Raw genomic sequence first — 13,995 nt, 5'->3', positions numbered from 1 at the left:
ATACCCTATTTAGTGACAGAGTAAGGCCAAGACGGCTTTCAGAAGCTGTTTGGTCCAGCCTTTGTACTGTGCACCTGAGCAAGCGGAGGGCCCACAGGTGGAACAGCTCGCCATGGGTGGGGGTGGGGGGGACAGGCCTCGGCTGCTCTTCTCACGTTGTTTTTAGTCTTCTACTGGAACACGTGGCCCTGGCTCCACAGCCCACCGTTACGATCACTCTCCAAAACGTGACTCTTTAAACACACATTTCAGGATTGTGAAACTTGTCAAACACTTCAGATGTGTATATTTTATTGCATGTAAATTATACCTCAATTTACAAACCACACACATTTTATCTGGGAATGTAGATGGTAGGACTTGTCTACTTATAGTGATACCATTACTTGGTTGATTAACTCATTAGATGACTTTTGAAAAGCAGGGGGATATGGTACAAAGCAGTTAAGTCTTTTTTTTTTTTTAAACATCTTTATTGGAGTATAATTGCTTTACAATGGTGTGTTAGTTTCTGCTGTATAACGAAGTGAATCAATCAGCTGTACGTATACATGTGTTCCCATATCTCCTCCCTCTTGCGTCTCCCTCCCTCCCACCCTCCCTATCCCACCCCTCTAGGTGGTCACAAAGCACCGAGCTGATCTCCCTGTGCTATGCGGCTGCTTCCCACTAGCTACCTATTTTACATTAGCAGTTAAGTCTTAAATGGGGTGCTTTGAAGAGTGAGAAATCTAGATTGAGGTGTGGCTAGAGATGGAGGGGGTCAGGCTCAGGTGAGAGGGGAGCCAGGGAGAGCACCGAGGAACTTTGGTATGAGAGGGTTTTAAGACTTCAGAAACTTTATTGTTTTGCTTGTGGCTCTCAACTGAGTGTGAGAGCTGGGAACATACTGAAGTACAAAGCAATACAGACAAGGTTCAGAGTTCATTCAGGGGACAGCTGACAGCCTGTTGGATAGTGTGTCCAAAATATTATAGGTCCCTGGCTTAATTTTTTTGGTCAGGTCCCAAGTATGTTGCTAAGACATCCAGGAAAAGAAGCCTGTTTTGTCTGTGCCAAGTGTGGTCTTTGAACCGAACTGCCACCAGCAGCAGGAACACATTATTGGGACCATTCAGGTAGCGTGTTTGAATACTGCACAGTCTGGTGTGGGTGTGCGCTGGTAGGAACGCTAGAGTAAACCCAGTTTAAAGCAGTCCCAAACTGTGTATGCAATCCGTGTGACTCTGCCCTCCAAACCAGCACCCTTGCACTCGGGGAAGCAGAGGAGGGAGAGGGCCAGACCCTGAGCACGGTGGGGCTGGGCCGTGGGGTCGTTAAAGGTGAGTGGATGCTGTTTTGCCCTCCAGGGGTGTCCGGTCCAGTGGCGGACGCAGCATGATGTTTTGGAAGGAATTAGGAGCCCCCTGCTGTGCAGTGCGCGCGCGGCTGGAGAGCAGGTCCTGGTGATTTCCCATCAGAGTTCTGACGTGACCCTCATCCTCAGGGCAGGCGACATGGGGACAGTGAGTTCATGCTGTCTGGACGCAGCAGGTGAAAATTGAATAGTTTAGGAAAAGACTTAGTTCCTTTTGGGGACCTTGTCTGCATTTCCTCATAACAAGGAGAAGGACTTGGCTTGGTTCTGCTTTACTGTAAGAGAAAGAGGTTTTTGTTTTGAGAGAACAGAGGCAAGAGGCCAATTAGGAAGGTATTGAGTGAGTCCCTGTATTAAGGATCTGGGTAAAATTCATGGCATTGGAAATGCAGAGTGGTTTAATCTCACGTTTGAAAGAACTGAAAGACAGGTGGATAAGGGGAAGAAATTTTCAGGCTAGAAAAACTGCTTGTGCTTTCTTATCTCTTATCCAAGCGTTGATAGACAGAAACACCTTCTAGTTCCTTGTGTGTGTGATTAGATTGTTAGGAAGTTTGAGGAAAAAACCAGCCGCACAAAAAACCTTGGCTGGGTTAATGAGGCGATTTATAAAACAGTTTGAAAGAGATCACTAGGGAGTTAGGGACCCAGAAGGTCCGTGCCACGGTAACATGTTGCGCTGAGACAGGAGTTTGAAAGGAGCGTGGTGGGCCTCGGGAGAGGAGTGGGCCAGCCTCCCCGTGGACAGCCCACACTGGGGGTCCCTCTCTCCCCGGCTGCTTCTTGCCTTTTGCTGGGGCTTTCCCAGCAAAGTGTATTCGTGGATATGGGGGCTCACAGGTCTGGGACATAGGTCCTTTAATTGTAAGGGGTTAAAGCATTTATATCCCCCTTACTGGACCAGCTCTGTCCTGAGCACTTCACCTGTGGGAACTCGGGAGGTGGTTACAACCCAGCCCCTGGAGTCACACCGCCCCATCCCCAGCTCTCAGTCGCTGGCTGTGTAGCTGCTCACCCTCAGTTATGCATCTAGAAAATGGACATCAGAAGAGCTGCTACCTTGTGGGGGCCTTGTGAGGGCTAAATCAGCTATGCATGTGGGTCCTTAGAACAGCACCTGGCACAGGAAAGCACTATTCCAGTGCGATGCTGGGATCGTGAATGGGGAGGGTTTATTGTATTGACCTGTGATTCTCTCAGAGCTCGGGATAAACTTCAGTTAGTGGCCTGTGTTAAGAATGGGCTCTCACGGGGCCAGTGGCTGGGGAGGAGAGGTGAGCCGAAGGGTGGGGGGCAGGCAGCCCCTTTGTCTTGCAGGTTCTCTCAAGCCCCTCCCTTCTGGTTTCCTGGCTCCCCAACCTGCTAATATGGTCTAGCAGAAGAATGCAGAAAATCTAAGAAAAGAGTTTTAAAAAATGCGATGAGAATACTAAAAGGGGGTGGGTGGGTGGGTGGGTGGGGGGGGGGGGGGGAATAAAAGGAGATACAAGCAATGGAAAAGCATGTGACCCTGCAGTGCAGAGTTAAAGGGAAGGACTAGCATTTTAAAACTAGAAAATTAACATTTTCATAATAGAAAATTGAGATAAAAGCAGAACATGAAAAATAAAATTAGGGTAAGGGGAGGAGTTTAGATACTTAAAAGAAATGAGATGTTTTCTAAAAATTAAAGGAATGATCTGCTAAAATCCAAAAGTAAAAAATGGAGAAGGAGAAAGATACCGGACCGTGCACTTTCTAAGTATCGGTCACTAGGACACGATGGGCATCTTTTCAGTTATGCCTGTCAACACCCCTGGGACCCAGCCGCGTTTTGCACGCGAGAACCGTGTCGTAGCATGGCGAAGTCACTTGTTAGACAGTCACTGAGCTGATTTCAGAGCCCGAACTCCTGACCACCTCACTCTGCCAAATGGCTGGACCTTAATCAAGAGGGGACAGAAACCCCCAAACAGCTCCCAGAGCTGAGCCTCCTCGCACTGAGAGCCCCAAGACAGGCTTCCGCAGGTTTCAGGAGGAGTGTCTTGTGGAGGAGAACAGGGAGTGAAGAGCCCACCCCTGGCTTCTGAAAGCCAGTTGAAATCGGGTGCTTGGCTTGAGGAAGGACCCTGAATCAACCTTGGACTGAGCAGCTGGGCCAGTAGGCCCCGGTTGGGAATGTCAACGAGTTACACAGCCAAGTGTGAGAAATGCCATGGCTTAAGCTCAACAATCAATGGCAGTTACGGTGGGCCTCAGAGTTAGAGAGGCCATAGGGAGTGGTGGGGCCTGGGGCAAATTGACAAGCACTTGACCCATCAAAGGAGTAACTGCTATAGCTCATAGTTGCATGAAGGACTGTGGATTCACTGTTGCCAGTCTTCTAAATTTTTAAGAGAATCTGGAAATCCAGAGTTTTATGAGAAATCTTCTGATTCTTAAATGTTGGCAACTTATTTAAAAATTAAAAACTGTGTGTCTGCCGACACTGTGCAAGCCAAATACACCAAAAATCTGCACTCTGGGCAGCCTCTTGGGATCTCTAGACAAACACCAGCAAATCCTTGCACAGACAAAGAGAGCTCTAGCTCCTATAATACCTAATTAGTACAGGGCAAGGTTCTGGGCAGTCTTAAAAGTGAGTCAAATTAAGACACTGGTGCAGCAGTTAAAAGATATTTGTGCAAAAGCACAGCAGGTATTCTGAGAGAGAGGTAATGAAGGCCATCAGGTAGTGATTTTAGCTTTATTGCACACTACGGGTGATTTCTTCTGGCCCCCTGGAAATAGGAAATGTGGAGGCCCGGTGAAAGGTAAGGATCGAGAGGTGTAGAATGGGAGCGTAAGGCTGACAGCTTCCCGGGGAGTGAAGGTGGGAGAGGAAGGGAGGGTGTAAGCGTGGGCGGCTGTCCCCAGTGGAGGCCGCAGGTCAGGGAGGCGGGGCAAGGGGAATCCAGAGAGGAGCAGAGGTCACAGATGGGGGATGGGGGCGTTACTCCAGCCCTCACTGAGGACAGATCTGCTGGGTTTTAGAGAGTAGTTCAGTAAAATGACAGGAATGAAAGCTGGGTTGCAAAGGGCGGGGATGGGGGTGTTGGATAAAGGGGGAGTCAGAGGAAGAGGGAGCGGTGGCGGCAAGCATGGGGCTGTTTACCTTTTACTTTTAAATATTTTAGTTGTAAAACACACATAACATAAAATTTGTGATCTTAACCGTTTCTATGTGTACAGTTCAGAAGTGTTAGGTATATTCACATTGTCGTGGAGCTGACCTCCAGAACTTTTTCGTCTTGCGAAACTAAGACATTTTACCCATTAAATGACAACTCCTGATTCCTCTTCCCCCAGCCCCTGGAAACCACCATTCTGCTTTCTCTCTCCAAGAATTTGATGACTCCGGGTGCCTCATATACGTGGAGTCATGTAGCATTTGCTTTTTGTGGCTGACTTATTTCATTTAGCATAAAGTCCTTAAGGTTCATCCATATGGTAGCATGTGTCAGGGTTTCCTTCCTTTTTAAGGCTGCATAATATTCCATTGCATGTATATACCATTTTTGTTTATCCATTCACCTGTCCATGGACATTTGGGTTGTTTCCACCTTCTAGCTTGTATAGCTTTTTGTGGGGGAAGTTTTTGCTCTGAAAAGGAAAGAGAAAGGTTCAGGTTCAGACGCTAGGATTATTAACAGGAGGTGGGGATTGGCGGGACCGTTAGTGGGTTAAATATATATTATATATGAGACAGAATCTACCCAGTAGCGAATTAGAGAAGGAGAAGGTGTAATTCGGCAGGGTTTTTGTTTCCAACGATGCTATTATATGCGTTGTTGGTGTCTTGCTGCCTACACTGAGAGTATTTTGTAGGTCCTAAGACCTTATCAGGGGTCTTTCTCTAAAGCTTTGCTGCTACGTGCTTCTTAAGTGAACATTAAGCTTATGTGCAGTTAATCTCTGTTGCATTTTATTTTGTCTCCAAAAAGACTAGGACAGGAAGGAAGACCATGTCACTTTGTCATCGTTGAGGATGTCCCCTGTGCCTAGGCTTACCACATGGCATGTGTGCTCAATAAATCCGTCCAGAGAAGCGCTCCTAACAACATGGCATATCTACCCCTTAGTCTTTTCAGTCCACAGCTGGATACAGTCTGCGTCCAGCAGCATCCAGCATCTCGCTTGTCATTGATTGTCCCCCCAACAGCACGTTCAGTGATACTGTGGTTCAGTGGTTACTGACGAGGACTGCACAGGGAGTCACTCGGTGCTTTGTAAAAACCCACGTGCCTGGGCACTCTCCTGAGAGCATCGAAATCAGAATTCCTGGTGCCAGGGCGACCCTGCAGTGAGAATTCTTAGTTTTCGATTTTAAGGTGTTTTCATCTGGTAACACTCTGAGCTGATTCTCAACATGTAGTTTTAATGGAAATTTAAATTTTTTTCTTTTTTCATGGATATGGCAATGGATTAATTTCATAAATTCATTCTTGATAGATTTGTCAGTGATTAAGAAAGATTTTGAATGCACAAAACAGCATTTCCAAAGTTCTGAAAACATGTTTCATCGTGTACCACGTACACCCCCTGCCCCATATATATGCTTCATTCATTAAACAAATATGTATCGAGTACCTGCTTATATGCTAGACACTGGTCTTGAGAATTGAGGGGATGGGTCCCTATCTTGTCTACTATCTTGTACAACTTGTGTTCTAGCTTCCATTCTTTCTGTTTGGATTTCATAGTCTAGAGATAAGAATACCAGTCACATGGTTTACTTACTGTTTTAAGTGTTTCACATGTTTTGATTTATTCAGTCCTCACGACAGCGCTATGAAGTAGAGGCTGTCATCACCCCCATTTTACAGATGAGGAAGCTGAGGCAGAGACGTGCAGTAATTTGCCCAAGTCACACATCCATTACATGGTATAGTGGAATTTAAAGCCAGGCATTCTGGCTCCAGAGTCACTATACCTCCCCTCTTCCTGTCACTTCTGGGATTTCATAGCAAACACAAAGTTTGCCTTAAGCCAGGCAGCAGGCACAAGCCACGCAGGTTCAAAAGTTCGTGCAATATCCTGCTAGTCCCGATGACTCAGATATAATTCCTTATATCCTAATTTGGAGGTTTTGGCCATTTCTGTCACCATCTCTGTTAGTATTGGCAGGCTCTGTTATTGGATTTGCTTAGTCATCTGTCCTAATGAAGGAAGGAGAGAAGACATTTTGGACTCTAGGAGGAAAAGATCAATGACAAAATTAGAGGTCAGAGGAGAATCAGAATCCTCTCAAAGTTAGGTCCAGATGTTTCAACTGCTTTTTCTTGTAACTTCAGGGTATCAGTATTTCCATTCTTTCCAACTGGGCATTATTGTGCTTTCATCTTCCATTTTTTCTTTCATTTTTATGAACTGATAGTTTGAGTACAAAGGGCTCTGTCTTGAATGACCCCCTGGCAGTGGCATGTTGGAGTTCTCTCAAAGGAGCTCCCTGCCCCCACTGTGCCCATTTTTCTTCCAAGGCACATACCTAAACACTCACTGTCGTTAACATCGCCACCAGGGAACTCAGTTTGTATGCACAGAATTGCAAGTAGAAGTTCAGTCATGATAATTGATCACACTTAGTCATAGAGAATACAGCCAGTTTGAGTTTTCTGTATCCAAGTCAAAAGCTCAAGCGAGATGTGAGACATTCGGTCTCTTGGTTGAAACATCCTGTTCCGCGGCCTGATGACACCTTGGAGAGTCTGGCAATCCCCTGCCTGTGGACTCGAGCCCTGCTCCTGATTCTGCTGGGGTTCGGCGATGTGTTCCAGCGCTGTCGGCAGGTCTTCCCGTCCCCTGGCTGTGAGCCTGGGGTCTGCATGCTGAGAGCCGGTGCGGAGGGAATAGTCGTCGGCCCCTGTGCCTGCTCCAGTGCTGTGACCCACTTGGCCATCCTGCTTCTCTACGTGCTCTATGGGCCCTGTGTTCTTGAGAGGTGTCTGGTGACAGACCCCGCTCCTCTCCACCTCACACTGGGGTCACTGGGCGTCCCACTGGCCCCCGTGTCCATCGCCAGACAGGCTGTGCCCGAGATGCTGCCCTGGGCTGTGGCCCCCGCTGCGACACGGGCCTGTCTAAGCAGCCGCGCGTGTGATTCTCTGCCACACACCCCTGGTTGAGAACTGTGGGTGGAGATGTGCTCTCATTCCTGCCAGCAGCCCTCCGTTCCTGAGGTGATGCTGGTTTCCGATTGTCCCCTGCTAATAACGCAGCAGGTCACATCCTAGTGGTTACATCTCTGTCCTCGTTTTTGTTTACTGGAGTAAATTCTTAGAGGTCAAATTTTAGTCAAAGGATAGTCATATTTTTAAGGTGGGGTGTAAACCAGTGTGGCCAGTACCACACGTGCGAAAGAAGAGGCGGCTGGTGTAGTGGAGAAAGCGTTGGGCCGGGAGTGAGGAGGCCTGGGCTCCAGACAGTACGGCATGGCCAGCGGGGCGGGGCTTTGGGCAAGTCCTTTGGTTTCGTTTCCCTTCCCTTGGTTTCATTTTCTTCTTTTGTAACATGAGCCCCGCTGTGAATCTGCACAGTGGTGATGGTGCAGATGTCACTGGGGCTCTCCGTTCTGCAGGCAGGCGTATGAAAGGAGGGCCTCTGCTGGAGTCCATGGTGGGCTTCCCTCTGTGCACTGCTGACGGCTTACTTGAGAATTGCTTCAGGGTTTCAAAGAAGCTATGGCTGTCCTATAGGAAAAGAAAATCGAGATTACTATCTAGAGTCTGGTTCATTTTTAGGCCTCTGATAGACGGAGAGAGATCAAAGAGATTTCCCCCACACAGATGCCATGGATGTGGTTCCAAAGCTGATTACTACAATATTCATTTCACTTTCATATCTTTGCAGGGAAACTTTATGGTGACGTTCCTTTTATAGAAGAAAGACACAGACATCGGTATGAGGTATGGCTGTTACACTGAATTACTGTGGAATATAGATGCTTAGTGTGACGAACCCCAGTGATCACAAGCGGGCCTCTGGAGAAGCTGTCCGGCCTGGTGTCCGTAGGGCTCAGGGGAGAAGTGCCAGATTTCCCAGAGGAGGCGGGTAGGGGTGGGGAGACTCTGGTCTTGGCTTTCCAAAGGCAAAATCTTTAAGTATCTGCACATGGGACATTTCAGGGCTCTCTGTTACCCTAACTGCTGTCTCTTAGACCGAGATAAAGTTGTTATCCTTATCCTGAACCTCCTGCCCTTTATTTTGGCAGAGTTGGGAAAAGGGTACTTGCATCTTCTGAACCAAATGCCTCTCGGGCTAGGGATGTGGCTCTGGGTATCACATGATGGACTCTTGGTTTGGGAGCCTCTTGGAAGCTACATTGAGCATGAAGCTTAGCGTCGCATGATGAAGAGGAGTTATTGTTGAGATTGCCGCGTGAGAAGCCTACGTCCCCCAAAATGCAAATTGTCTGTTCAGGGATTAATTGGTGTACCAATTACATTGCTTTTGACTGTGAAGAGTCAAAATTCCTGCTCATTATTCACTGATACCAGCCTAAGCAATAAGGAAATTTGTTATCTCAGGTAATAGGTAGTCCAGAGGCTTGGCGGGCTCCAGGCATGGTACAATCAGGGCTCTTGCTTTGTCTAGGAGTCCCTTGGCCCTACCCTTTTCTGTGTGTCTGCTTTGTCTTTAGGCTGGTCTCCCTCATAGTTGTAAGATGGCTGCCAGTGGCAAGTGAGGCAACATGCATCTCTCCTAAACCTGATTGGGTCAATTTAGATTACCTGCCCACTTGTGAACCAGTAACAGTTCAACTGCTATATATATATATATATAATCTCACATCTTCTTTATCCATCAGTGGACACTTATGTTGTTTCCATATCATGGCTATTGTAAATAACGCTGCAGTGAACATCTTTTTGAATTAGTGTTTTCATGTTCTTTGGATAGGTACCCAGAAGTGGAATAGCTAGGTCATATGGTAGTTCTACTCTTAATTTTTTGAGGAGTCTCCATACTGTTTTCCTTAGTGGCTGTACCAATTTACAGTCCCACCAGCATTGTAGGACTTTTCTCTACATCCTTTCCCACGTTTGTTATTCCTTGTATTTTTGATGATAGCCTTTCTCACAGATATGAGGTGATAGCTCATTGTGGTTTTGATTTACATTTTCTTGATAATTAGCGATGTTGAGCATCTTTTCATGTACCTTTTGGCCATCTGTATGTCTTCTTTGGAAAAAGGTCCATTCAGATCCTCTGCCCATTTTTTAATTTTTTTTTTTTTTTTTTTTTGGTGTTGAGGTGTATGAGTTCCTTATATATTTTGGATATTAACCCCTTATCAGATATGTGATTTGCAAATATCTTCTCCTATTCAGTAGGTTGCCTTGTTTTGTTTGTTTGTTTGTTTTGGTCATGCTGCATGGCTTGCGGGACTTTAGTTCCCCAAGCAGAGATTGAACCCACGCCCCCTGCAGTGGAAGTGTGGAGTCCTAAGCACTGGACTGCCAGGGAATTCCCCACCTTTTTGTTTTGATGATGGTTTCCTTCGCTGTGTAGAAAGTTTTTAGTGTGATGTAGTCTCACAGTCCTACTTTTTGAAACTCATCTTTGGACAGTAGAAGATGGGCCTCCCAAATTTAAGGGCTGTGATCCAACTATTTCTCAGGTTCATCATGAATTTAAAAATAGGCTTTGAGATTTGAATATAAATAGAAATTAACTCCTAGTTAGAGCATCACCGAAATGGAAAATCCACCCAGTTGGTGGAGGACATTTTCATAAGCTGATACGTCTGTATTGCTCTGCTGTCCAAAGACACTTAATTTCTTGTTTTTCCAGGTGAATCCTAGCCTGATCAACCAACTTGAGCATAATGACTTAAGTTTTGTAGGTCAGGATGTCGACGGGGAGAGGATGGAGATCATTGAACTGGCAAGTAAGTGGGCTCTTCATTTTTGAAAATTTTTGTGGTGAGCTATTGTCTCTTTGTCGACTGTAAGCATACAAAGATATAACTTGAGACCCATTTTATTTGCTCTCCTTTTCCTCTCTCCTTTGAAATAAATATGCAGCTAAATAGAAATAATATGCACTAAATATAAAGTGCATGAAAAGCTAGATTGCTTATAATACTAATCATTTTGGGGCCTATTAGAGTGAACCTGCCATAAAATGATGTAGTGTTCGGAGCCTACCAGATCTACCAGTAGTATGCTTCCTAGCGTCCTTGCCCCCTCCCTGGGGTGTCTCTTGTTGCAGCTTCTGGGTTAGACGCTCTGGGAAAGGCAGGCAGCCCGCTGTTGAGTAGCATTCTGCTTTCTCCCTCCTCTGAGGAAGAATGACCCAGTGCCCCCCTCACTACTGGTGACTGACCGTGCAGCACATGTGACAATAGTTTGTTACATAAACCATCCTCGTTACTGGATGCTTAGTGTGTACAGGGTACTCTAAAAATGGTAGCATCATTTTCTAGAACCTACCTTTTCCAATCTGTATACTTTAGGCTCCAGATAGCCCGAACTACTTACTCTTCTTCTAACTTTCCTACTGTTTTTTCCATTTTAGTCCACGTCACTGTTCTTCTACTTCAAATTCCTTTTCTCTGTCCCTTTCCTTTTCTGTCTCTCAACTGTTCAGGTATTTCAGAAGTCCCGAGCAGGGAGGAGTACTGAAGTTGGGAAAGGCTTCTTTGACCACCGTAGCATGTTACCTGGGCCCAGAAAGAAGGCAAGCAGTGGACATTGAGTGTGCACTCACTAGATACTTCTCACCAGACCCCTTGCTAGGGACTCTACGTGCCTTATGTAACTTACAAGGCAGGTGATGTTATTCCTGCTTTATGGAGAAGGAGGCCCGAGTGCAGAGAGGTTAAGCAACCTGCCAGGGCCGTCCAGCCAGTCCCTGGCGGGGCTGGAGCTAAACCAGGTCGGAGCCTCCTTCTGCCACCACCTCTGTGGGATTTTATTGTTCTTCTTGTTTTCATTGGACATTCCACTTAAGATTATCAATCCATGCCTGAAGTTTTAAATTAGAATATGAGGATGTATTTTCTGTAGTCCTTCTGATGGAAATGCCCATCATTTACAATTGTTATAGTGTGGATCACTGTTTGGTGTTGAAGTCTCTTAAGGCTGGCATGTGAGAGGGCAGAGAAATTTCTTATGCAAATGACTATTTGTTTACTTTGTTCAAGTACTTATTCTCTTTAATTCTCCTGTCTCTCATTATTACCAGCAAGCATTTAGAAGCTTCTTCATCGCAAGGATTTAGTTTCCCACTGACACTTTCAAATTTCATGTGGGTTGGAAAGGAAATGAGACCTGCTGTAAAACCTTGCAGTTTTTAAAAAGCTGACTGCAAGGGAATTCATTTTATTAAGGAAAAGTTCCCAGAAGATTTTGATCTTAGCTACCCTTATCACATCCATGAATCACTACATTCCTGAAGGAGTTCTAAAAGGAACAACAAAGCTTGAGATTAGTATAATGTCAGAATTTGTTTCAAAGCAATTAAGAGCATTATTTAAAAGATACTTTGACTGATGGAGCATCATCAAAATAAAAAGTTTTAGTCTCTTTCCTCATATTGGATTTTTTGGGTAAAGTGATTCAGAGCAACGATCCGTTCGTTCAAATATTCTTTCCCTGGCTATGACACGATCCATTGCTTAGTTTCTGTCTCTAGTGGTACAAAAACACAATTATTGTCGGCTTCTTTCAGAGACATCCCTAGATGCTGTGCTGCAAGATTCATCACATCTTTAATTTAAAGAGGTATTGTTTTCCTTTCTAAGGGCAGATGGTTTCTCTTCTTCTTTTCTTGAGGGGACACTTTCCTGGGAGAACGTGGCATTCCTCTCACCAAGCTTTCATACCTGAATGTTATTCTAATTCAAGGAGGCTTCTTCTTGGATATGATGTAGAGGATTTCTACACTGGATTTTTCTGGATTCAGAGCTGTCCAGTAGAATCTACTGCAATAAGGGAGTATTCTGCCCTGTTCAGTATGGTAGCCACTAGCTGTGTGTGGCTATTTAGCACTTGAAATGTGCTCAGTTAATTTGAGTGAGTTTATTAAATGGTCACCTGTGGCCAGGGGCTACCATTTTGTGTAGCAAAGCTTTATTATTTTTTTTCAGGTTTCCCACTTTTATTTAGTTAAGTGAGGAGTAAAAATTAAAACAAACATGAAAAACTACTCTCTGATACTGCCACTATTTTATAAAGAAGACTCAAAATAGGAGAAGGATCATCATTATCATCACTTGAGAATTGAAAGATCAATCCTTTGCAGAAGAGAACAAATGGTGATCTTACATCAAAGCTTCTGAAGCGGGCAGTGAGCGCCCCAGGACACGCCTGGCCCCACGGGTGCAAACGGAGGCGTGAGCTAGTCAGACGATGGAAGCTGAAACCCCAGCTAGCCGACCAGGAACAGGACAAAGCTTCTCCAGGCTTCTGCGTCTATACCTGGACATTTACCCTACTTCTGAAGTCCTTTCCTGTTCTAAAGTTCCATAACCATTAGATGAGAACACTCTGCTAGCCTGCTACCTATTTTATTAGGATGAGGGATAAGCTTTAAATGATAACCTTAAGAGAGTGGACATTGCCGTTCAATCATCATTTCCTTACTACTGAGCAGTAGCTTTGGGTCTTCAGTAGTAAGTGATGGGGATTTGTGATTTTGAATTCCGTACTAGACTTTCAGATCACTTGATAAAGCATCTCATTGAAAGATTTAAAGTTATATTTACTTCCTCCTATAAAACTTGTATTTTATCATCTTCAGTTTGATATGTATATGGCCATTAAAACGATTTTTAAAGTAAGGAATACATACTGACCATGCTTTGACTATAGCAATTATGGGATTAGAGAGTTGCCCAATCTCTAATTAGGAGTTGCTTCCTAATCTGGGAATAAACATAGTTTTTGAGAGTTCTGAGTGGGGAGAGGAATTTGTAATCCTAGAAAATTTCTACCCAGATTTGGAAATGTTGCCCTTTAATTTTTCCCATTCCCAAACAAGGGATTTCTGATACCTGAGAAAAGCTACTTTTCTGTTCCTATTACATCTAGGAGAACTTGAATTGCTCTTATAGGGACTTCTTACAACCCTCAATGTATAATAGCTTTATTTGCCCTCTGATAATGTAAGAAATATGTGTTCACTGTAAAGGTTCACACGATACAGAGAAGTATCAATATAAGGGAGAAAATAAAAATATCTTGAACTCTCACCCCTTGAGCCATAACCACCATTAACATCTTGAAAGGGCATCCTTTTATCACTTGGAGACTCTTCATCCCAAGAGATACGTTGGCATCGGCTGAAACATGAGTGCCTGTTCAGCTTCATGGTGCTATCCATGATTAATATCCAGCCCAGAGCTGTGACTAGAAAAGCAGTTATACATGGTGCATTCCCAGGGGACCCATCCCTTGGGAAAGGAGACCTTGTGGAAAGTGGCCTGAAGCCATCTAAGAGAAAGAGTGACTTACAGTTAGCCTTAAGTATGAGGATACCAGGGTGCTGGGAGGGGACCTTTCCCCCCTACCCTCTTGAGTTCTTGTGGCTAGATTAATAATAAAATTGACCCAAGACAGATAAGCAGGAGAAAAATAAATTTTAACGCATGCAGACGGAGGTCTCATAGAAATGGG

General features: G+C 44.9%; 1 protein-coding gene across 5 annotated transcripts in view; it reads left to right on the top strand.

Annotated features, from left to right (window-relative positions):
• Positions 1–13,995, top strand: part of CTPS2 (CTP synthase 2) — a 113,000-nt gene that overhangs the window by 84,448 nt on the left and 14,557 nt on the right. For 3 of the 5 annotated variants that reach the window (XM_029240754.1, XM_029240753.1, XM_029240756.1), the window contains 2 exons: positions 8,225–8,280; positions 10,169–10,265. In XM_029240754.1, the coding sequence (XP_029096587.1) occupies positions 8,225–8,280; positions 10,169–10,265 (153 nt within the window). Of the gene's footprint in view, positions 1–8,224; positions 8,281–10,168; positions 10,266–13,995 lie in introns of those variants that run through there. The other 2 variants (XR_003796388.1, XR_003796387.1) reach the window with 2 other exon arrangements.

The sequence above is a fragment of the Monodon monoceros genome, unplaced genomic scaffold (genome assembly GCF_005190385.1).
Source record: "Monodon monoceros isolate NGI ecotype Baffin Bay Population unplaced genomic scaffold, NGI_Narwhal_1 Super_Scaffold_22, whole genome shotgun sequence".
Taxonomy (NCBI): domain Eukaryota; kingdom Metazoa; phylum Chordata; class Mammalia; order Artiodactyla; family Monodontidae; genus Monodon; species Monodon monoceros.
The sequence above is the reverse complement of the archived record's forward strand: the minus strand, read 5'-3'. Positions and strand labels throughout refer to the sequence as shown.